The 25233-nt window shown below is 39.5% G+C and overlaps 1 protein-coding gene across 5 annotated transcripts in view; it reads right to left on the bottom strand.

Annotated features, from left to right (window-relative positions):
* The window catches only part of NPHP1 (nephrocystin 1), a 59574-nt gene that overhangs the window by 30240 nt on the left and 4101 nt on the right, over positions 1 to 25233 (bottom strand). For 3 of the 5 annotated variants that reach the window (XM_027033705.2, XM_027033704.2, XM_027033700.2), the window contains exons 3-11: positions 20391 to 20451; positions 18882 to 19006; positions 16420 to 16648; positions 16017 to 16118; positions 12358 to 12458; positions 11995 to 12037; positions 10609 to 10696; positions 8941 to 9035; positions 6763 to 6891 (exon numbers count right to left, since the gene is read on the bottom strand). In XM_027033705.2, the coding sequence (XP_026889506.1) occupies positions 6763 to 6891; positions 8941 to 9035; positions 10609 to 10696; positions 11995 to 12037; positions 12358 to 12458; positions 16017 to 16118; positions 16420 to 16648; positions 18882 to 19006; positions 20391 to 20451 (973 nt within the window). The remainder of the gene's footprint in view (positions 1 to 6762; positions 6892 to 8940; positions 9036 to 10608; positions 10697 to 11994; positions 12038 to 12357; positions 12459 to 16016; positions 16119 to 16419; positions 16649 to 18881; positions 19007 to 20390; positions 20452 to 25233) is intronic. The other 2 variants (XM_027033702.2, XM_027033703.2) reach the window with 2 other exon arrangements.

Below are 25233 nucleotides of genomic sequence, written 5' to 3'. Positions count from 1 at the left end.
AATAATTTACATAGAAAGCAAACTGAGGGGACTTGTCATATTATAAAGGCATAGCAGTTAAGACTATTATTGGTCCAGGGAAAGACAAATACACCAATTGATCAGAACAGACACTGGAACCCAATCCATATAGAGATGAACACTTGTTACATAACAGAGCCACCTTGCAAGTCATGGGGAACAGATGAACTCTTCAATAAATGTTATTGAGACAACTGGCTATAAATATGGAAAAAATAAAACTAGATCTCTACTTTACAAAATACATAGAAATAAATTCTAGGTAGAGTCAATACCACAGTGAACAGAAATATTTAGAAGAAAATAAAAGAGAGTATCTTTATGATCCTGACATAGGGAAGGATTTCTTTTTTAATTTAATTTAATTTAATTTAATTTAATTTTATTTTATTAATATGAAATTTATTGTCAGATTGGTTTCCATACAAGGGAAGGATTTCTTAAACAAGACATGAAAAGCATAAACCATAAATGAAAAGACTGATACAGCTAACATCCATGAACTTTAGAACTTCTGTTCTTGGAAGCGAACTTAAACAACACAAACTTAAATGCCAACCCACAGACCTGGAAGTGATTGGAATGCAAATAACCAACAAAATGTCCAGTATTTATCAAGAATTATAAATCAATTATATATTTAACATACTTATATTAAGTTATACGAAGCTTGGAAATCCAAATGAAAGATTTAAATTTATAAAAATCCAAAAGAAAAATGAGCAAAAGACACAAAACACAATTCATAATGATGGAAATCTGATTGGTTAATAAACGTAAGAAGAGACATTTAAAAACACACTAGATATCAGGGAAATCAAAACCAAAACCACAATGAGATTCCACTTCATACCCAAAACATTGGTAAGATAATACCGATTGTGAAGATATGGAGAAACTGGGATCACGGCCGTATTACCTGGAAGAACCTCTGTGGAGAATAATTTGGCATTACCTAACACAGTAATCCACCATTCAGCAATCTACTCCCAAGTACACTTATACATATTCTAAAGCTTGTCTCACATGAACGCAAATCAACGTGTATAAGAATGTTCCCTGAAAGACTATAATAGTAGAAATGTTCAAGAGAATAATGGATAAATGGTGGCATGTCCATGTAATGAAATACCACTCAACAGTTAAAAAGAATGACCAAGAGCAAAATCCATCAACTTGGATAAAACATAAAGGGAAAAAAAGAAATTTGCAGAAGGTACAAGGATATGATACCATTTTATAAAGCATGGGACTATTAAAAATTAGGCTGTATAAAGTTAATAAAACAAAATTTAGGATAAGGGTTATCTATATGGAGGGAGGAAACCAGCAGGATGTGGGAGGGATACATTGGGGCTTTCAATCATACTTGCAGTATTTACTTTTATTTTCTTTATTTCTTTCTTTATTTTTAATGTTTATTTTTGAAAGAGGGAGACAGAACACTAGTCAGGGAGGGACAGAGAGAGAGAGGGAGACCCAGAATCCGAAGCAGGCTCCAGGCTCTAAGCTGTCAGCAGAGAGCCTGATGTGGGGCTCAAATTCACACACCATTAGGTCATGACCTGAGCTGAAGTCAGATGCTTAACTGACTGAGCCACCCAGGCAGCCCTGCAGTATTTATTTTTAAAATAATAGACTACTTTTGGGGCACCTGGGTGGCTCAGTCGGTTAAGCGCCCGACTTCGGCTCAGGTCATGATCTCACAGTTCATGGGTTCGAGCCCCGCGTCGGGCTCTGTGCTGACAGCTGGGAGCCTGAAGCCTGCTTCTGATTCTGTGTCTCCCTCTCTTTCTGCCCCTCCCCTGCTCACGCTCTGTCTCTCAAAAATAAATAAATGTAAAAGAAAAATTTTTTAAATAATAGACTACTTAAAAAAAATTTTTTTTTCAACGGTTATTTATTTTTGGGACAGAGAGAGAGCATGAACGGGGGAGGCGCAGAGAGAGAGGGAGACACAGAATTGGAAACAGGCTCCAGGCTCCGAGCCATCAGCCCAGAGCCTGACGCGGGGCTCGAACTCCCGGACCGCGAGATCGTGACCTGGCTGAAGTCGGACGCTTAACCGACTGCGCCACCCAGGTGCCCCATTAATAGACTACTTTTAATGAGAAGTCTTAGGTTTACGGAAAATTGAGCAGAAAGTACTCATTTTTTATTTTAAAAGAAGTTAGAGTACTCATTACAAACTCGGAGGCTTCAATAGAATTAAGTGATAAGGCCATGAGTGTCTGTTACGTTATTCTCTGCACATTACTTTTTTTGTTTGTTTTATTTATTTATTTTGAGAGAGTGTGTGTTGAGTGGGGAAGGGGCAGAGAGAGAGAATCCCACGCAGGCTGAGCACTGCCATCGCAGAGCCTGACAAGCAGTCTGAACTCACAAACCATGAGATCATGACCTGAGTTGAAACCAAGAGTCAAATGCTTAACTGATTGAGCCACCCAGGCACCCCTCTACACATTTGTATGTTTAAAATTGTTCATATTTTTAAAAATATTGCTAATTCCAACAAAAATAAGGTGAGTATAAAATAGATCTAAAAGGAGACAAGTAAACAAATTGGAAAATTATAATGTTCCAAGATCTGAAAGATTCTAAATGTGAGCTACAGGCTTGCTTTCTATTTCTCTTATTGGCAAAACAGATGGGTAATTAGTGGATGTATTATTTCTTAGTGAGTACTTAAGGGTTTTTAATTCATGTTTTAAAAGGGTGAAATATACAATGGTGGTGATTCTGAAATGTGTTAAACATATCAGACAAGTTAAAAGAAACATACAGTGAACTCTCATATACTCATCACCTAGATTTTACCATTAACATCTTACTATCCTTGCTTTATCACATATATCATCTATCTATCCCTCAATTCATCTTTTTTTTTTAATTTTTTTTTAACGTTTATTTATTTTTGAGACAGAGAGAGACAGAGCATGAATGGGGGAGGGTCAGAGAGAGGGAGACACAGAATCTGAAACAGGCTCCAGGCTCTGAGCTGTCAGCACAGAGCCCGACGCAGGGCTTGAATTCACGGACCGTGAGATCATGACCTGAGCCGAAGTCGGCCGCTTAACCGACTGAGCCACCCAGGCGCCCCTCCATTCATCTTATTTTTTGATGCGCTGCAAGCCTGCAGACATTAGTAACCTCTCTCTAAACTAGCATGCATATCATTAACTAGAGTTCATTTTTTATTCACAGTTATTTTTTGATGTAAAATTTAATATAATGAAATTTACAAACCTTAGTTTTATTTTATACATAATGTCCAATGTGGAGCCAGGAAAGTGGACTGGCTAGGGATCATAGGTCCTGAGGCACGACACAGTGAGTGCTGTCAGTGGAGGCCTGGTGAGGAGCGTGAACTTCTACCAGGGCCCCAGAGTCAGGAAGCACACTGTCCCCCCAGGGATGTGAATAGAAGCCAAGTGAGGAACCTGGACTTCCATTCTCCCCTGGGGTGGTGAGGTGCCACCTACCTTCCCTTGACAGCATGGTGTCAGGAGCCTGCTAAAACGGAAGTTAAAGTAAGATCCAGAAACCCGTAATACCCAAAATGTCCAAGATACAATTGAAAAATCACTCATCATACCAAGAACCAGGAAAACCTCAGCTTGAATGAGAAAGGACAATCAACAGATGCCAACACTGAGATGACACAAATGTTGGAATTATCTGACGCCTGAAAAGCAGACACCTAAAAATACTTCCATAAGCAACTATGGACATGTTTGAAACTAATTCAAAACACAGAAAGAAATACAAACTCTCAACAAAGACATGAAAGATAAAAATGAACAACCTGGTGGAAATTCTAGAATTGAAAAACACAATAACCAAGGTGGGCACAAACACACACAACTCACTGGACAGACTCAAATGTTGAATAAAAAAAGCAAAGAATCAGGGAACTTGAAGGTAGGAAAATAGAAATTATGCACTATGAGCAACTAAGATAAAGCTGATGGGAAAAAAAAAATAAACAGAGCCTCAGGAACCTGTGGGATTATAACAAAAGATCTCACATTCATGTCATCAGAGTCCCAGAAGACAGTCTGGAGCTAGAGAAGTATTCAAGAAAATTATGGCTGAAATATCCCCAAATTTGGCAAAGGACATAAGCCTATAGTTTAAGAAGCTGAGCAAACCTTAAACAAGATAAACCCAAGAAATCCATGCCCAAGTACATCATAAACATATAAAAACGAAACCCATATGGCTTGAAAGAAATAACACCTAGATTTACCAATAAGGGAACACCAATTCTAGTGACAGTGGATTGCCATTCAGAAGCCATAGAACGAAGGGGCACAATATTTCTCAAGTGCTGAAAGAAAGAAAGAAAGAAAGAAAGAAAGCAAGCAAGCAAGCAAACAAGAAACAAAGAAACAAAGCAAGAAACAAAGAAAGAAAGGAGGAAAGAAAGGAGGAAAGAAAGAAAGGCCAAACCATAATTCCATATCTAGTGAAAATATCCCTCAGGAATAAACGGGAAACAGGCATTTTTGGATAAAGAAAACCAACGAGAATTTGTAGCCAGCAGAAAGAGTGGTTAAAGGAAATTCTCTCAACAGTAAGAACATGTTAAAATCAGGAAACTTTTAACATTAGGAAGGAAGGAAGAACAATGGAAAGAGTAAAAATAAGGATAAATACAACAGATTGTCTTCCAAGTTTTCTAAATTATGCTTGATGGCGGAAGTAAATATAATACTGTGTGATGTGGTTCTTGATGGTTCTAGAGTTCAAACTAGAGTTCTTATGGTTCTAGAGTTCAAACTCTACATAGAGTTTTAACAATAATGCTTTTATTGTTTTTATTTCCTAGAAGTAGGGAAGCACTCTTAGGTAAATAGCACAAGTATTTATATAACTATTAACTATCATCTCTAATTTGTCAATTGGAACTTTGACATAAATTAGTTACATAAATTCCCTTCTATTATTTTTAATGAATAACTTCTAATATCTTGATATGTTAGATCAATAAAATTCCAGTCTTTAGGTTCTCATTCATGAGCATAGGGAGAGGTAAAGTGAAATATCAAACCAGATCTAAGCAAAGAAGGCAATTCATCTTTTTTTGGTCGCTGATGACACCTACTGGCTTATTAATGGCAGTGTTTTACGCAGGGTGTGTAGAAATGAGGGAGGATCCCTGGAATGACCCGGTTCATTTATTTATTCCCAGTTCCGAAAGAAAGAAAGGCACTGGGAGCTGCAAGTAGACTCAGCATGAGTGAAGCTAAACCCACAAACTTCTCCAAATCTGATCAGCTCTCAGTGCTCCCTGTCTCATTGAGTGTCACCACCAACTGCCCGGATGTGGAAGCCAGAGACCTAGTGGCATGTTTGACACTCCGCTCTCCCTCACCCTCCATCTGCAAGCCAGCGTCAAATTGTGGTTTTTACGGTCTACGTATCCCTGTAGCCACGGTTCTCCTCTCCGAGATCTCCACTTCCCCAGACTAAGGTATCCGCTTCATATCTCATCTAGCCACATTTATGTTCTATGTATTTTCTAAGTGCTTTACTATTATATTAACTCATTTCATCCTCACATGGACCCTAAGAGATGTGTACCAGATGAGGAAAGTGAGAGAGAGTAGGGCCAAGTAATTTGGTCAGCATCCCACACCAAGCTGGTGGAGCCGAGGTTCATCTGGGGCAAATGACTGACTCCAAGTTTTGTTTTCTTGGAGGCGCCACGGGCTGCCCTTTGACCACCACACTGTGCCAAAGACCCCAAATGGTCTACTCATGTCCTTCTGGCCCCCCTTGTAATTCATCTCCAAAGAAGAGCCAGAGATATTCCCAAAGTGTAAATCTAAACTCTGTCACTTCCTCCAATGACTTCACTGTCTTTAGGATAAAGACAAAACTCTCTTACATCATGGCTTACAGTGTCTCATACCGTGTTCCTGATGTCTCCCATGTCACCCATCCCACACTTCCTCTTGCCTCTCTCCACTTGGCCACACTGGCTTTCCCGAGTCCTTCCCCACCAGGGCATTGCCTGTGATGTTCCTTTGGCCAGGCTCCTCTTCCCTTTTCCCTTCGCCTTCTAAAGGCCTCTTCGTCCATAGATCTCAACCCGAGAACCCCCTCTCAGGAGGGAGCTTAGACTCTCAACATAAGAATTCTTTTCTAATGCAGCTAGTGCTGTAAACTTCTCTCTAAGCAATATTTTGTTAACATCCCACAAATTACAAATTCCATCTAAGCACTGTATTTAAGCCGTGTCTCACAAACAAATCAATTAATTTTGCAAGAGTCACGAAAAAGGACACAAGCAAACTTTGTAAGGTGCTGGTAATGCTCCATGTCTTGATCTGGATGTTGATTATACAGGTGTACATTTGTAAAAAATAAACTACTCTGTACACTCAAGACCTGAACTATATACGATACTAGAAGACAGGCATCAGTACCTTTTTTTGTAAGTGAGAAATCTAAGGCTCAGAGGAGTTAACTGGGACATATACACCAACATCATACACTTGGCAACTGAAAGAGCCAGGAATTAAACCTATGCCATCAGAGCCTTACAGTTTGCACTCTACCACATATTATTTTATATGTACACATAAACATACAGAGAGAGAGAGAGAGAGAGAGAGAGAAATTGAGAGAGAGACAAACAGAAAGACAAACTCAATGCAGTACATGTTTAATATGCAGCATTAACAAAGTATTCTCCTATCCTGATTGATCTGTTTTACTCCGCAGTAAGCTCACCTTATTTCCATCAAATAGACAGAGGCTAACATGTCTACTGAGCACCTGGATGCTTGTTCCTGGAAGAGGAATCATTTTACAGCTCCAGAGGGTCAGAATGAATGAAACACGACTTGGTATTGACTTAATCTGAGAAAAAAAAAATGGTTATAAAAACAAGGCTTACTTTATGACTTATAAGACAAGTTCATTTTCAAAGCATTTTTAATAAATACTTTAAATGCACATAGAATAAAAAAGGATGAAAGAAAAAAATTTACACATAAACATATGCACACAAGGAAGGTTTCAATAGTCCACTCCACTTAAATAAAAACCTTTGGTAAAATTTCCATAAATCTTTCTATTTGAAACATTTGCATTGGGGGGGGGGGTAAATGCATAAAAATCATAATGAAAAAATAGTACAACTAGGTAAAACGTATGACCTGATCATGGAATCACTGCATTCCAGGTTCATTCTTACAATTCATTCCTATATAACATAGGTAAGTATAGAAGGTCACCACAGCATAGTAACCAATGACACCTGACATTAATATCCGGCTGGCTCCTCCTTGTTTTAATTCCAAGCATTTACCTACATTGCTTCTTGGCTTCTTATACAGATGCTTTGATAGAATGCACCGACCATTCGATATGATTATTCAGTTCTACTTTACAAGTATAGTTCAGAATGTCAATAAATAAATCGCCACTCTGGTTTCTTATTTAAAGACATCTTTGATTCTTAACATTCTGCTTGATGGTCATGAGCCTTTCCATTTAAGTAACATTTTTTTTTAATGTTTATTTGTTTTAGGGAGAGAGAGAGAGAAACAGAGTGCAAGTGAGGAAGGGGCAGAGAGAGAGAGAGAGGGAGACACAGAATCTGAAACAGGCTCCAGCCTCTGAGCTGTCAGCACAGAGCTGGACACGGGCTCGAACTCATGAACTGTGAGATCATGACCGATGCGAAGTCAGACGCTTAACCGACTGAGCCACCCAGGAGCCCCTCATTTAAATAACTTATATCATTGAAAAAATAAGGCAATATATAACAGCTTGTCACATTTTCAATTTAAGAAATAAGAGCTGAAGGGGCACCTGGGTGGCTCAGTTGGTTAAGCGACCGACTTTGGCTCAGGTCATGATCTCGCAGCTGGTGACTTTGAGCCCCGCGTCGGGCTCTGTGCTGACAGCTCGGAGCCTGAAGCCTGCTTCAGATTCTGTGTCTCCCCCTCTCTCTACCCCTCCCCTGCTCATGCTCTGTGTTTCTCTGTCTCTCAATAATAAATAAACGTTAAAAAAAATTTTTTTTTAATAAAAAAAAAGAAATAAAAGCTGAATATTTAGTTCTCTGGGTACAAGTTCATAAAATTAAATGCCCTTCATGCAGGTTCTAGTACACTAAACAGACCAAATGCAACATTATTATTGACTTGAAATAAAAGACACTTTATATACTAAGGAGGTTCCAGGCAAAGTTCAGGTTGAGAGGAGAAAATTCTACACCACTCTCCCCGCAAAACCTAACCACGCTGGGTCCTCTTATTTTTCCCTTGAGGCTCTGAAAAAGGGAGGGAGAGAGGGCAGAAGGTCAACGGGAAGGGGGGTGATGTGCTCTAATGTGGTTCAACTCTGCTAAAAGGGAGGAGGCTAGAATTAAATATAAAGACTATTTCCCACTTCGAATACTCAGAATACCAGGAATCCTTTACTCCAAGCTCTCCCCAAAACAAGAATAATCATAAAAGACTTTGAACTTCCTCATTCCAAGTTAATCCAACACTTACTGAGTTATCATGTGCCAGGCACTGTTCTAAGCCCTTCACACATATAATGTAATTCAGTAACCCTATGTTGGAACTATTATTATTAGCATTCCCTTTTCTAATTGGGAATTTTCTAATTTTCTAATGAAGAAATTGAGGCAAAGAATGATTCAGAGAGATACCTAGTATTATTTCCTTTGTAACAATGGCAGAAGAGAGCAACAGAGAAAATAAATAAAATAAAGTCAAGATAACAAATCCAAGTTTTGTCTTAGCAATGAAGTTATCACTGTTTAAAAATTAAAATACAGAAACAATTTTTTTATTTTCAATAATGCATTAATCAATTTACATGTTATTCATATACTTGCAACCATGATAAAATCTGGAAAGGTGTAATTTTATTGATAGCGACCATACTCACCGTGCCTGCTTTAGCATCCCACATTAGATCTCTGAAGGCCAGCTGTGAAGGAGTGAGCTCTGGTTGTAAGAAGTAACTTGCTTGAAATTGATTCCCTGCAAAACCAAGTTTTCCTTTATTTTCTTACAAAGAAAGGAATGAAATCCTAAGCCAAAAATCTATAATGCTATGCCACAAATTTAGGAAACAGACATCCAAAATGCCAAGCTACCTACTGGAACTTGCTTTCTAAGGCATATATGCCAATGGAGATTTATTTATGTGTAAAAACAACAGTAGAAAATATAGAAGCATATAAGGGCTGATCTTAAAGCAGTTTTCAGAAAGATCTTAGTGGGTTAGGGGAGATGGGCTAGATATTAAGAAGGGCACTTGTGGTGAGCACTGGGTGTTTTATGTAAGTGATGAATCACTAAATTCTACTCCTGAAACCAATATTGTACTGCATGTTAACTAAAATTTAAATAAATAAAAAAAGAAAAACTCCTGTTACTAGAGCACATCTCTGCAATATAGCTGGTTAAAAAGGAGAGCTTCAGAAAAAAACAAACAAAACAAAAACTTTTAGGCCAGTAACATGCCCTGTCATGAAGATGATCCATTCAAATGTTTTTGTAAAATGCAGAAAATCTGTGAATACTTTTTAGAAAAATATATAATCATTAATTTCGTTTCTTAAGACAAAATCATTTTTATAGTGTTCTCCCATACATTAGTTGTGAAGAATACTGATTATAAAATCATTTATTCATTTGAGAAATTATTTCTGAGTTCCCACTGTGTGCCAGGCACTCTGCTAAGACCTGCAAATACTCACAAAGTATGTGAGTCACAGAAATACAGCCCCTGCCCTCATTAGTTTACAGTTGAGTGGGGGAAATAATAAAAACAAAATAAGTAGAAGAGGTTAAGTAAAATAATTATAAATTAACGTAGGTCCATAAAGCATGCTGAAGTGGAAGGGTGTAGGGGGCACCTACATTGGTCAAAGGAGACCTCTCCAGGAAGGTGGAATTGCCCCTGGGATGGATGCAAAGGATGGGAAGGAGTTGCGCATTCAGGGAGGGCTAAGAGCCTTGCAGCAGAGGAACTCAAAGCAGCCCTTGCACAGATAACACAACACTTCAGGCTATACAGGAGATCCTCCCCAACATTATTTCTCTTTACCGAGCTTACGGGCAAATGTTGTCAAGTACAGAGAAATCCAAGAACGAATAAGAAAATGGAAATGCAAATGGATAATAGCTCTTCAGAAAAGTCTTTCTGTGAAGAAATGGAGAGAAAGGGAGGCTTTGGCTAGAATGAGGGAGGGTGAGAAGGGCTGGTTTTCTTAAAAGGTGCAGATATCAGGTGTGTTGGTACTATGACGAGGGAAGCCAGTGTGGGGAAGGGCGGCGGGCTGCAGATACACGAAAGGGCTAACAATTAAGAATCATTGATTTTGAAATAAAGCAAAGGGACTAAAACCCAGAGCACACAGGCTGGCGGCTGACAGGGTCGGGGATCCTTCCTCCACTGTCACAGGAAAGATGAAGGAAAAGATGAGCACCAAAGAGATGTGATATTCAACATCCTTTTAAACAACTCGTTTTGGCTGAAACCAGAAAATTAATCCCAAAGCCTGACTGCTTAACTACAAATTTGTGGTGGCTCACAGATGCGCGTTACCTTCCTCCAGAAGCTGGAAGAGCATGGAAGGCCTGAACCCTGAAGGAATAGCTCCCATTGTGGTTAGCACATCAATAGTGTTTATCTGCTGGAGACAGTAAAAACCAAAATCAGTTGCTTGTTTTCGTTTGTGTCTCCTCACCTCTATAATACTTTCTCTTATTGCTATAGCAACTACAACCCAAAGTAGGAAAACACAAACATGCAGACTTCAGTAGACAAATACAGCAACTTAGCCCCAAATTCCTGAGGATGCCATCATCGAATCCTGGCCTCTCCCAAGGACCTAAGCCCTACGCAGTGCCCAGCTCTGGGCTCCAGACCAGCTGTTTCCTATACATCTTTCATCAAAATGTCCCTCCTCCTGTCCTGCTCTACAGTGTGCTGCCATGTAACAGGTGAGTTAACGTCGTAAACTGATATGCACTGAAGAATTCATGTCTTTTTTTTGTATATGTGTACGCACACACATACGTACACAAGTACGTCCATGTAAGTGATACGTGGTGTAAAAGGTCAGAAAGGATATTTACTAAACTATTAATGGTGATTCCTTCTGGGAGGAAAGGAGTGTATTTTCACTTGGTTATGTAACTTTTTAAAATGATAGGAATGGGCGGGGGGGCACCTGGCTGGATCAGTCAGTTGAGTGTCCGACTCTTGATCTCGGCTCAGGTCATGATCTCGTGGTTTGTGAGTTTGAGCCCTGCATCTGACAGCCTAGAGCCTGTTTGGGATTCTCTTCCCCTCCTCTCTCTCTGCCCCTACCCTGATCATGCTCTCTATCAAAATAAATAAACTTAAAAAAAAACTTTTAAGGGACGCCTGGGTGGCTCAGTTGGTTGAGCCTCCGACTTCGGCTGAGGTCATGATCTCGCCCTCTGGGTTCGAGCCCCGCGTTGAGCTCTGGGCTGACAGCTCAGAGCCTGGAGCCTGCTTCCATTCTGTGTGTCCCTCTCTCTCTGACCCTCCCCTGCTCATGCTCTGTCTCTCCCTCTCTGTCAAAAAGAAATAAAACATTAAAAAAAATTTTTTTTTAACCCAAACTTTTAAATGATAGGAATATGGATAATTTCTCACTTTTTTGAGCTTTTTAGAATTTTTCATATCTACTGGAATTTAATATCTTTACCCAAATGATAGAAAACTCAGGCAGAATCAATAAGAAATAGTTGCAAGCCCTCAATTCTACTCTTCTTACAGAAGAGGCCTAATGAGAAATATTACATGAACCGTATGTTTTATGCTCTGTACATTTCATGCCCTGTACCCTGTTTAAGATCCAAAGCTATCTTCCAAAGTCTCCATCCTGTTTTGAATCTGAACTCTATCAGAACTATTAGGTAACAAAACAAGACATTGTTTAACAGGACAGGCAATACCAACCTCCGAGATAGCTTTTCGGACAGCATTCCAATGAGAATCAGTTCTGGGGGAGAAAAAAAAGCAAGGTGAATGCACAGACAGCCCACGACTATTTACGCAATTAGCATCATTAATCAAAGAACAAAATATTTAATTGTCAGTAAGTTCTAAGAACTTAGAAGTCTCTAAAAGAAACCGAGATAGAAAAATATCATGCACTAAAAATAATCACAAAATTAAAGTAGTACTGAACCAAACAGTAATATGAAAAGCCCAGTTCTCAAAATGCAAGTTATCTCCATTTCAAGAGATTCTTGAACTATTTACAATAGTAAAAATAAAAAGTTCCTTAAACTCACTTTGATATCCTTTCCCACCTTTTACCTTTGTTTAACTTCTGCCCCTTCTGCTGTTTGGTCCCCCACCTCTGTATCTTCTTCGCTGCCTTCTTCACTTGAGTCTTGGCCTTCTTCTTTATTATAGGGCTGAAAAATTATTGAAATATCAAGCGCTTTTTATCTAATGCAAAAATCAACCAATAAAAGACTTTCAGAAAGGCTCAACTATTGACAGGAATGTACACGTGGGTATAATAAGAAATCAGTGGGAAAACTATTTCAACACATTGTTGATAGCTTTGCTAGTTGAAAAAATTACAAGGATAGAGGTAGAGAGCAAGTTTAGTCAAAATAAATTCCAGATGGAAATTATTCCAATGGAAACAAAGAAGATAGAAATAAAAGAACTATAAAAGAAGAAAATAATCTTGAGATGGGGAAGTCCTTTCCAATTACAATACCAACTCCAAAAATCATAAATGACATGGAAATACTGACAGACTTAGCAACATAAAGGATAAACATGGTTGAAGGTCACCAAAGAAAATCTCTACTACAGATTTCCAAGGGTTGATACCCTTATTCTGAACATATTACAAAACTCTTATAAATCATGATTTTTTAAAATCTTAGAAGAACGGCCAAAAGAACTAAAAAAAGGCAATTTACAAAGTAAAAGTAGAGATGGCCAGAAAGCATAGTAAATGATGCTTAACCTCACTGGCAGTACAATGAATGCAAATAAAAACCAACAACGAGCTTCTTTTTGCCTTACCACCATGGCGTAAAGACTGGGGGCAGGCAGCCATCACAGGCACATGCGTAGGGAAACAAGTACTCTCAGAGGCTGGGGACGGGAGTACAAAGAGGCAGAACTTTTCTGAAGGGCAAACTGGCACATTAAATCAAAATATAAAGGCGTAGACCTTTTGCACCAGCAATGAACACCTAGGAATTTATCTGAAGGGGATAAATCAGATGAACCTACAAAGACGTCTGTGTGGATTGATCACCACATAGGCTGGTACCTACTGTCCACCATTTCTTTTGTAACAGAATCCCTGATTTTAGCAATGAGCCAGCTAGAAGTCTACGTATTCCAAACCCTGCTTGCAGCTGAGTGTTACCAGGAGACTCCATTCTGATCAAGGAGATATCACTGGAAGTTTTTTTGTGTAAATTCCAGGAAATCGTCTTAAAAAGATAGCAGCTCATGCCTTTTGACCTCTTATTCCCCTTTCTTCTTTCACTTCCTGGAATCATTAAAAGATCTAGCAGCCAACTTAAACTAACGAGATAACCCTTGGAAGGGCTGCCTCCCACTTAAGTACAGAGCGAAACATTAGATGGGGTGTTCAATATCCTTTGATTGCTGGCCTCCACACTTCTTCCACGCGTAAGAGAAATATGCTTCTACCTTATTTAAGCCACTATTTGGGGGGTCTTTTGTATCTCATAGTGGAAGCTAATCACAGCTCCGTGCAACATAGTTCTTATAGGTTGGAAACAACATGTACATCTACCTGAAATTGGAATACTATGCTACCATTGAAAAGATGATTTAACTTGAACCGTGCAATACAGCAGCCATTGCCATGTGGGACTACTGACACTTGAAGTGTGACCAGTTCACACGGAGATGTGCTGTTTAGGTGTAAAACACATACTGGAATTTGAAGACTTGGTATGAAAAAAAAAAAGGAAAGATTTTTTAATATTGATTATAGGTTGAAATGATAATATTTTGATATATTGGATAATATAAATATGCTATTAAAAATCACCTGTTTCTTTTTCTTTTTTAATGTTTATTTATTTGAGAGAGAGAGAGAGTGGGGGGAGGGAGAGGCAGGGAGAGAGGGAGAGAGAGGATCCCAATAAGGCTTCTCTGTGCTGTCAGCACAGAGACCAACATGGGGCTCAATCTCACAACCTGAGCTGAAATCAAGAGTCAGAGGCTTAACTGACTGAGCCACCTTTTTTAGGTACTTCCTTTTTTCCTTTTTTTAAATGCATGTCATATAATAAATATACATATATGATATATACACAATGAAATATTAAAAAGAAAAAAATATATATATACATATATTTGGTCTTTATTCCCAGTTCTTGGCAAGAGTTCCTAAAACTCTTGGAATTTCCTGAGTGACAGGAATGTCTTATGTTATTCCTCATAAGTCCCTTTCAATCAGACTTGAGTTTATTCTTGAGGTAATGCGGTGGGGTGGGTGGGGTGGGGGGCAGGGTGCCAGAAGAACCAATCATGTGATTAGAAGGTTGGAACTTTCAGGGCACCATCCCACCAGCCCTCTCACCTTCGGGGAGGATAAAGGAGCAGGAAACTGAATTCTATCACCAATGGCCATTTAATCAATCATGGCTATATAATAAAACTTCCATAAAAACCCCGAAAAGACAGGGTTTAGGGAGCCTTCCAGGTCGGCGACCACTTTGAAGTGTTGTACTAGTGGGCATGGGAAGTCTGGAGGGGGGTGGTGCCCAGACCAGAGAGGGTACGGGTAGGAAGATCCAGGTCCCACTCTCCCCATGTCCCAATACTTTGCCTATCCGCCCCTTCCATTTGGCTGTTCCTGAGCTGTAGCCTTTATAATAAACTGGTAAACACAAGGAAGGTGTTTTCCTGAGTTCTGTGAGTCCCTCTAGCAAATTATCAAACCTGAGGAAATGTGTATGGGAACTGAATTTACAGCTGGTCGCTCAGAAGTACAGGCCCCTGGGACTTGTGACTGGCATCTGAATTAGGGCAGCTTGTGGGGTGAGCCCTTAACTTGAGGGGTCTGTGCTAACTCCAGGAGTTAGTGTCAGAATTGAATTGAATTGTTTGGACACCTGGTTGGTTTCAGAGAACTAGCGTGGAAAAACAACACATATTTGGTGTTAGAGAAAAATCACACTGTTAGTGTTAGAAATGGCGTCAGAAAACAAAGGCATCTCAGTGCGGTCATGAAAAAACTTAAAACTGCATTTCTAGTTTGCATTCTTTTTCCATTGGACAGCACTGATCCAAACACATATCTATATATATTGGCAAAGAAAATGACCATGCTATATAGTGAAACATTAAAAAGAAATAGGTTGCGGGGCGCCTGGGTGGCGCAGTTGGTTAAGCGTCCGACTTCAGCCAGGTCACGATCTCGCGGTCCGTGAGTTCGAGCCCCGCGTCAGGCTCTGGGCTGATGGCTCAGAGCCTGGAGCCTGTTTCCGATTCTGTGTCTCCCTCTCTCTCTGCCCCTCCCCCGTTCATGCTCTCTCTCTGTCCCAAAAATAAATAAAAACGTTAAAAAAAATTTAAAAAAAAAAAAAAGAAAGAAATAGGTTGCAAGCATGCATGTATAGTATGTTTACCTCCTAGTAAGGGATCATATATTAGCGGAAGTTAACCCAAAGTTAACTGTGGTTTCGTTTGACAACAAACAATAAGCTCCTATTAATTTTTATGATCAGCATTAATCCACAAAGCACTTTCATTGTGTCATAACCTAGGCCTTACCTGCACAACGGCACTTCACAGGTCCCCATGACTGTTAAAACAAGATTTTCCCAGTCCCTGTCCCTCTAAAATTAAAGTAAATTCCGTATCAACTCATTCACTGGTCAACTGATCAAAGAATAGAGCTTAACATTTTATTAAAAATGCAAGAAAAGTTTTGAAAAAAGGAAGAATAAACAAAAAAGACTAACCTCCAAGTAGGTTCTGGGAATGAGACCTTTGTTTCCTTTGGTATTCTTAGCTATCCACCAACCATCAGGTTTTTTTTCAATTACAAGGAGAATTTCTCCCTTCTTAAATCAAAACAAGTAAAAAATGCTAAATTAAAATTTACCCCTAACTCAGGAATTATCCACATTGAAACTACTTTCAAAAATAGAATAGCATTTAATTTTAGTATTTTGCTACCAGGTAACATTGACAACATAATCTCACATGACTACTGCCTGTAAATCATAAGTTATACTTATTTTATTAAAATAGATTGAGTCTTTAAAAATGATACCAGAAATATGTAATATAGATATATAAAGTTTTCTTATTCTGTTAGGTATGCATAACTATCCTTAGGTTAGGTTCTACTCTTGTTTCTACCTTAAATGTAAGGTCCCCAGCTTGCTGAGCAGTAAAATCTCCAATAGCAATGTATTCTTTGCTTGTGGCCTGTTGCTGGGATTCATGTTCCTGTTTCTCTTCCTCTTCTGTTTCTTCTTCGTCCCCAGTTTCTTCACTTTCTTCTTCTTCATCGTCATCCTCTTCTTCAGCTTCTTCATCTTCTTCAGCAGAATTGTCATCTTCCTCTCTTTCAGGAGGTGCCCCAATTCTGTGAAAAATAATTCAGAGATAGGGATTACTTGAAGTAATGTATAAGAACGGATCAACATAACTTGTACATATAGAAGATCTTGCCCATATTTGGAAATAAGTGCATGTCCCATATCCCTTATACGTTCTATTCTGTTCTTTGCATTCTTTTTTCTTTTTGTGCATATTTGAAAGTTTTTTTTCTCTTTGGGTTCATTGATCTTTTCCTCTGTTGTATCCAATTGTCTGTTAAACCATTCAGTAATTTTTTTTTCATTTCATATTTTATAAATTTTAGTTTCAGAATTTCCATTTGGTCTCTGTTAGTTGCCATTTCTCTGCTTGATTCCTCCCTATCCATCCAAGCTATCCATCTTTTCTAGCAAATTCTTTAACTAATTGAAAATAGTTGTTTTAGAGTTCTTATTTGTTAATTTTTGCATTTGGGTCATCTGAGCTTCTACTGATTATTTTGTCTCTTTATTATAAGGCATTTTCCACCTTTTTGAATCTGTATTTAATCAGACTGAGAAATTTCTCAGCCACTATTTCACTAGACATTTTACAGTTGTATAATGTTCATTTATTTCCTACATTTGAGTTTTCTTAAAATACTCTGCCTCTTTCTATTTCATCCTTATTTTCTTCTATTTTTAACATATTAATCATTATTCAGAAGTCCTTATCAGCTAACTATATTATCTAGTCAGATCTAGGTCTGCTTTTGGTTTTGTTTTGTTTCTTATTAGTGGACATTGCGGATGAGACAGTTTGAGACTTCGGATTATGTCATCTTCCTTTACAGAGTGTTGAATTTTGTGCTGTTACACACTTAAATTATCATGTTCCTGTTAAGGTCTGGCTTTCAGCCTCGAGATCTACTTCAGTTTTGTCTTTATTTCAAATCACAGTTCTTAGTATTAGGGCGTTTTCCTTACTCCTAGAGCATGGGCCTTCTGTGATCTCTACTAAATGCCTGAAGCATTCACCAGTATCTCTTTACTCTAGCTAGGTACAAACTCCAACATTTTTCCAAGACAGTTTGACTTCCAGAATCTTTTAAGCTCTCAGTCTCCTAGCAGGTGTTTTCTGCCAATGCTTCTGGAATCATGCTCTGTGTAGGCCAGGATTCCATTCAGATTTCTATAGTTGTCTCTTGCAACACCCTCCTCTCTTCCTACAAGTCCCACTGGCAACTCCAAAATTTGAACTCTGCCTCCTGAGCTCAGTGACACTGGTGTTTTCTGTTTAGGCTCTACCTTATGCACCACAGCCCATAAGTTTTCTCAGGGAGAGGGTCTGGGTAAATGTAGGGCTCACTTCTTGTGCTTCCCTGTATTAAGGACATCAGCTGTTTTTGTAGATTTTGTCCAGATTTTATAGTTGTTTACGGTAGGAAGGTTAAGTCCAAAACCAGCTACTTTGTCATTCTCAGTACTAGAAATCAGTGGAAATTCTAGAATCCTTGTATCTACATCCTTCAGCATTTTCCCCAGGATATAGTGTAAAAGTATGGGAGTGGCACATGAAGAGTCTAAATAGTTAATTGTTTTCCTTCTTCCTTCCCACAAACTGGGTCGGTTTGTTTATACCATCAATTTTCTTTCTGCTTTGTAAAAGCTGTTATTAACATCCACTAAGGCAGAAAAGCAATGTATGTTTCTACCTCTAATATTTTAAGTTAATTAAAGAAGGAAATATGCAAATAATCCAAATAATTTCTTTTTACATATCAACACTGACATTAAAGCATCATCCTTATTTTCTAACATTTGTTTACTTAGCTCTTCGGATCTCTCTTTTGTCTCCCTAACTAAATTGACTGACTTCTACTTCTTTACATCTTTTATGGGATCTAAGACTTTCTACTATACACAAGAAATACATGTCAACTGATCATACTTGTTATCACCATTCATTTTTTTTTTTAATTTTTTTTTCAACGTTTTTATTTATTTTTGGGACAGAGAGAGACAGAGCATGAACGGGGGAGGGGCAGAGAGAGAGGGAGACACAGAATTGGAAACAGGCTCCAGGCTCCGAGCCATCAGCCCAGAGCCTGACGCGGGGCTCGAACTCACGGACCGCAAGAGCGTGACCTGGCTGAAGTCGGACGCTTAACCGACTGCACCACCCAGGCGCCCCACCATTCATTTATATGTATATTCTTAATAGGTCTTTATTCTGAGTCAGACATTAAAACTGTTGGTGATATAATGCCTGAGAGGAAGAAAGTAAGGAAAGAGGCATACTCAGTTATATTTTCTCTACTTATGGACACAGCAAGCTCCTGCAGTTGGTGGGTAAGCTTATCCAAAAGACTGTGTTCATCCTCTTTTTTCTGATTGTAGTTCCCAATAGGTGCAGGTTCATCAGCCTATGAGAGAATATAAGTTTATTTCACTGAAAAATTTCTTTCAATTTCCTATTCTATTTATTTTAGAAGGAAAAAAAACACTCCAGTAAGTTCTAGAAGACAAAGTAAATGTTAACACGAGACTAAGCCTACCTCAGAATATTAAAAGAAATGTAGATTATTATGTTGAAATGTAACCCAAATGAAAAAACAAAATGATACTCCTTGGTTTTTTGTTGTTTTCTTGCTAGCTAGAAAGTTTGTTTTTGTTGTTTTCTTGCTTGCTACCCTCTATGGTCAGTAAGAGCTAGGTTCCAGACAGAAGATAGGCTTTGGAGTCAAAAAGACATATGCCAATCCCAAGTTCGGAAACTGACTGGCAGTGAGACACTGAGAAAGCTGCTTCACTTTTGGGAGCCTCAGTTTCCTCACCTGTGAAACAGGATACTTAGATTTTTAAATTTAGGGTCAGCCTGACTTCTAAATTCAAGAGTGTTATGTCACTGGAGAATTTCAGAAGAAATGCTCAGATGCAGTAAAGGAGATTCATACACAAGCAGGGAGATGACTTTTAGATGCCCTCCACTTTACATGCTCTGTGAGACTCTGGCCCTGGACACTAAGCTGAATGAAGCTCAGGCTCATACTAAAAGAAAAAACCCTGAAGGGACTTCCAAGAGTAAATTCTAGTTCCTCCTATTTCTGCAGAGTCACCGACATTAGAGCTGCCGTGTGATGCAAGAAGCTTCTTTAGCACTTACGCTCCGGGCCAGATTATGTACTCTCCCCACAGTGTAATTAAAATTAAAACAACTCTACAAGGGAAGGGAAGCAAAAAGAATATAGAAACACGGAGGGGGATAAAACAGAAGAGACTCTTAAATACGGAGAACAGACAGAAGGTTGCTGGAGGGGTGGCGGGAGGGGGGATGGGCTAAATGGGGAAGGGGCATTAAGGAATCTACTCCTGAAATCATTGTCACACGATATGCTAACTAACTTGGATGTAAAAAAATAAAAAATAAAATAAAATAAAACGAAACGAAATGAAGTAAAATAAAATAAACAAACACCAAAAAACAACTCTAGCCTGTAAAACATAAAACTTACACAATGCAAAAATAAAGATAACTTCTTCCTCGATCTTCTGAGTCCTCAGTGCTGGGTAAGTTCACCAAAGCTGAACTCTCCTCAGCATTTGGAGCCCTGGCTTTTCTGCTCCAAAGCACACCCTCAGCATGCCGGCAGGGCGAGTCAGCACCGGCCGCAGGTAGACTTCACCACCGCTAAAGCAAACCCAGGAACTTAACCACTCTAATGAATTCCCACTTCATGAAAACATCAGGACAAAAACAAGGTTGGGTTTTTTTTTTTTTTTGGTAATATTATAAACCGTAACACTTACTTTGTTCAATTTTTGAAGAGCATCTTTATTTTCATCTATCGCCTGTTTTAATTGGATACACCTAAATTTTCAAAAAGAAAGGAAAGAAGTATGAATTTTTCTATTGTCAGACTAGAAAGTTATTTCATGGAATCATACATAAGTCTTTAAGTGGGCAAGGCGATTAGCTATTATATGAATGATGTTAAAAAATTCACCTGTAACTGCCTTCCTACCCACCGGCTTGGGTGATACTCACGTGCTCTAAGGTACACAGGTGTGACAGCCAAGGCTCAGAAAGCTTATGTGACTCTGAGCTTCGGTTTCCTATCTCTAAAATGAGGAAAGCACTGGACTTCAAACTGCTTCTTCAGCTCTGAAGTCCCATGAACTGAGGGCCTAGCCGAGAAGACATGAGTAATGGCGATAATATCCAAGTTTTACTGCACACCATGCACGGTGCCAGGCACTTCACAAGAGCACCACCTCCTTTGAGCCTCGTACCAGCTCTCCCTCCGGCGGAAGGAAGTGAGGTTCTAAGGGGCGGCCACAGCTAGTCAGTGGTAGAGTAACACGTGGGGGGCAGAGCTTAGGATTCTAGAGCTGGCCTCGTCCCACCACGGCACATTCCCCTTTTGAGCGTCGCCTATGCAGACAGGTACGCTGTTTTGATTATTTCACAGACGGCTCATGTAATCTGGCTTAAGTCTTAGACCCAAATAAGAAGGATAAAAATGACTGAAAATGGGCTACATCTAATAGCGAGGGTTATCGAAATTCAAATGCTTTCTCAAACAATAACCTACAAGTGCCAATATTTTTTATGTGCTTTGAGTAATTGTTTTTTTCTCACAGAAGCTAATGACATGAAATAAGCAGAAAAAAGGGGACAAACATCCTTTGTGAAGGAGGCAGAAACGAGAAGTGAAAATATCAAACTGCGGTTGACCCTGTTAGTTACTTACCCCATCGGGGTCTACGCTGGCGGGGTCGGTCCCACACTGACACCCAAGTGCTCAGGACCCATCATGGGTGGGGTGGGTGTGTGGCCCAGCGCTGGCCGACAACACATGAAGGAAGTATGTTGGGCGCTGTCTCCCATTTTATCCTCCCTGGTGCAGCACATAAAGAATCCTTCACCCTTTCTGTTTTTAGATGCTGATGCTTGGGGACTCTGGTCCCCAAGATGCTGATGCTTTGGGATGCGAAGGGAGCCATCGCCGACTAGATGAGGATGACAGAGCACAATGAGAGCAAAAGCTGGGCCTTGAGGACCTCACGAGCCACTCATCCACCGTGGGGGAACCTACTTCCAGACTTTTTGTGGAATGAGATTGACAGTAGAGCCCCTAGTTTTAACAGGCACCCTGTTACTCAGACTAAAAGGATCCTGAGACCTAGATTCAAAAATTTCTCTTCACCACCTCCTGAAGCCCCACCAAAACTGATGAAACATTTTAAAAGGTAATAAACCCGGGGCGCCTGGGTGGCTCAGTCGGTTAAGCGGCCGACTTCGGTTCAGGTCATGATCTCGCCGTCCGTGAGTTCAAGCCCCGCATCGGGCTCTGTGCTGACGGCTCAGAGCCTGGAGCCTGTTTCAGATTCTGTGTCTCCCTCTCTCTCTGACCCTCCCCCGTTCATGCTCTGCCTCTCTCTGTCTCAAAAATAAATAAACGTTAAAAAAAAATTAAAAAAAAAAAGGTAATAAACCCTGAATGTAGGAGAATGAGAGAGAGACTACCTGTCAACAAGACATTTCAACAAATTTCTGCCGCACGCAAAAGAGATGGAAGCACGTTCTCGGAAGAGGTCCCTAAGAGGAAAAAGATCTGCCAGGGAGAGGATGCCACGATTTGGGTCAGCAGGTAGGATGGATCCGGGAGAGAGGGGTAATTAAAGTGCGTCTAAGGGAATGTATTATGAAGTTCCATAGATGAAGACATCCACAATGGCTGGGATTTGCTTTATATATTAATTATGTTATGTCATTTTATATTATGTTATGTTATATTAATCAAATGATATCCATAGCATCTAAGCTATAAAGGCAACCAATCATTTTTTAATGCTTATTGGGGGGCGGGGAGGACAGTGAGAAGGGGAGGGGCAGAGAGAGAGGCAGAGGATCTGAAGCGTGTTCCGTGCTGACAGCAGAGCCTGATGTGGGGCTCAAACTCACGAACCATAAGACGGTGAGATCATAACCGGAGCTGAAGTCAGACACTTAACCCACTGTGCCCCTAAAGGCAATCAGTCTTAAGACAATCTAAGGGCTTTATATTATTTAGGGAGAGAGTAAAGATACTGATTAAGTTTAGATTTAGTTAAGGCCTTTTATAAGAAGTCTGATTTTTTAAAAAGTCTGTTCACAGAAAATCTGAGCCAGCTAGCTTCCCCTCTCTCTTATCTCACCCCCCTCTGCTGTCCCTCCTTACCAGAGGATTCATCTCTAAAAAACAAAATGAATGAATGGCCTGGGGAGAACTACAGCTGCCAAAGAAGTTTCCTGTACGCCAGGGTTAAAGCCCACTCTATTCTGGCATGGACACGCCTCAGCTTAACAGTTAGTTCCCAGCCCCCTGAAATTCTCTGCCCACGTACAAAGAATTTCACTCTCATTCAGGGGATAATACTGTAGGGAAGAGACCCTACATACACAATAGTACAAGAATCCTGGACTGCCATCTAGAATAATCACACTAGTCCCTCATTTCTTAAATAAAAATGAATAACCCAAGGACCACCAGATACATTAAAGAAAACCAGCAACATGGATGGTCAAATTTAAGACTAACTGAAATTAAATAAATAAATAAGTAGTTGGGAGTCCAGAAGAACCAAAGACAAGAGAAATCCCCGGGTATAAACAAAAAGACAAAGAAATGAAAACTATTAATGGGGAGATGAGACCAAGAGGAATAGTCCAGGAGGTTTAATAGCTCACTCAAAGGTTTTTCAGGAAGCAACAAACGGAAGTAGAAAAAAAAAATCTTTTAGTAAAAGAAAATCTCTCAGAGCTTATGAGAGACAAGACGTTTCAAGTTGAAAAGACCCACTAAGTGTTTAGCAGGATAAAAAACAACACTTAAATAGGTTGTGGTGAATTTCCAAAACACCAAGGTGGAAGAGAAAAGCCCCACACAGGTCAATCATAAAGGAATATCATCATGGGGCCCCTGGGTGGCTCAGTCAGTTAAGCGTCTGACTCTTGATTTCGGCTCAGGTCATGATTTCATGGTTTGTGAGATCAAGCCCCATGTCTGATAGCACAGAGCCTGCTTGGGATTCCTTCTCTCTCCCTCTCTGTGCCCTTCCCCTGCACCCATGCTAGCGTGCACGCTCTCTCTCTCTGTCAAAACAAATAAATAAACATTAAAAAAAATAAAGGAACTATCATCAAACTTATTCACATTGCTGAATGCAAAGAAAACCAACAATGTCCTCAAAGGTTTAAGAAGAAATGATTTTTATTTTATAACCAGACAATTAATCAAACATAAGGGCTAACTGACGTTCTCAGACATACAAATGTCAATGTGAATTTTTTTTGTTTTAAATATATGAAATTTATTGTCAAATTGGTTTCCATACAACACCCAGTGCTCATCCCAAAAGGTGCCCTCCTCAATACCCATCGCCTACCCTCCCCTCCCTCCCACCCCCCATCAGCCCTCAGTTTGTTCTCAGTTTTTAAGAGTCTCTTATGCTTTGGCCCTCTCCTACTCTAACCTCTTTTTTTTTTTTTTTTCCTTCCCCTCCCCCATGGGTTCCTGTTAAGTTTCTCAGGATCCACATTAAGAGTGAAAACATATGGTATCTGTCTTTCTCTGTATGGCTTATTTCACTTAGCATCACACTCTCCAGTTCCATCCACGTTGCTACAAAGGGCCAGATTTCTCAATGTGAATTTTTAAATGATTGTGACAGGGATCTCTTTACACACAAAGAAGACTATTTATAGTTACTTGGGTTTAAAAATAATTATCAGTTGGGGCACGTGAGTGGCTCAGTCAGTTAAGCCTACGACTTCAGCTCAGGTCATGATCTCAGGTCACAAACCCATGGCTTGTGGGTTCGAGCCCCGCATCAGGCTCTGTGCTGAGAGCTCAGAGCCTGGAGCCTGCTTCGGATTCTGTGTCCCTTTCTCGCTCTGCCCCTCCCCTGGTCGTGTTCTGTCTCTCTCTTTCTCAAGAATAAATAAATAAATAAAAATTTAAAAAACATTAAAAAAAAGTAGATGCTATATAAGTTTAAAAAAATAAAATAAGGGGCGCCTGGGTGGCTCAGTCGGTTAAGCGTCTGACGTCAGCTCCGGTCATGATCTCGCGCTCTGTGAGTTCGAGCCCCGCGTCGGGCTCTGTGCTGACAGCTCAGAGCCTGGAGCCTGTTTCAGATTCTGTGTCTCCCTCTCTCTCTGGCCCTCCCCCATTCATGCTCTGTCTCTCTCTGTCTCAAAAATAAATAAACATTAAAAAAAAGAATAATAAAATAAAATAAAATCTAGTAAAGCAAGTATAATCAGCTTCACTTTTTATTATTTGATTAATTCAATTTGAACTAAACAATCTTAATTAATATAGTTAAATTCCCTTCGACATTTTAAAATTCATTTTATTTTGCTTTTAAGAACTTTGAATGCCTGAATTAAGTAAAACTTTTTCAAATGATTCAATGAATCCTTTAAACTAATAAAATGAACTTCATGTTCTTTTGAATGTTATACACACTTCTAAATACCCAAAATATACACATTATCTTAATGACGTCCTAAAATTGAATACAAAAGTATTAATAGTCTAATTTGATCTAGTTCATCATGTCTATGTAATGTTAAACTTGATTTAATTTTCAATTCCTCCAGGGT

Source organism: Acinonyx jubatus, chromosome A3, assembly GCF_027475565.1.
Source record: "Acinonyx jubatus isolate Ajub_Pintada_27869175 chromosome A3, VMU_Ajub_asm_v1.0, whole genome shotgun sequence".
In the NCBI taxonomy this organism is placed as follows: Eukaryota; Metazoa; Chordata; class Mammalia; order Carnivora; family Felidae; genus Acinonyx; species Acinonyx jubatus.
Note: the sequence above shows the minus strand (reverse complement) of the source record. Positions and strands in the feature narration are given on the sequence as shown.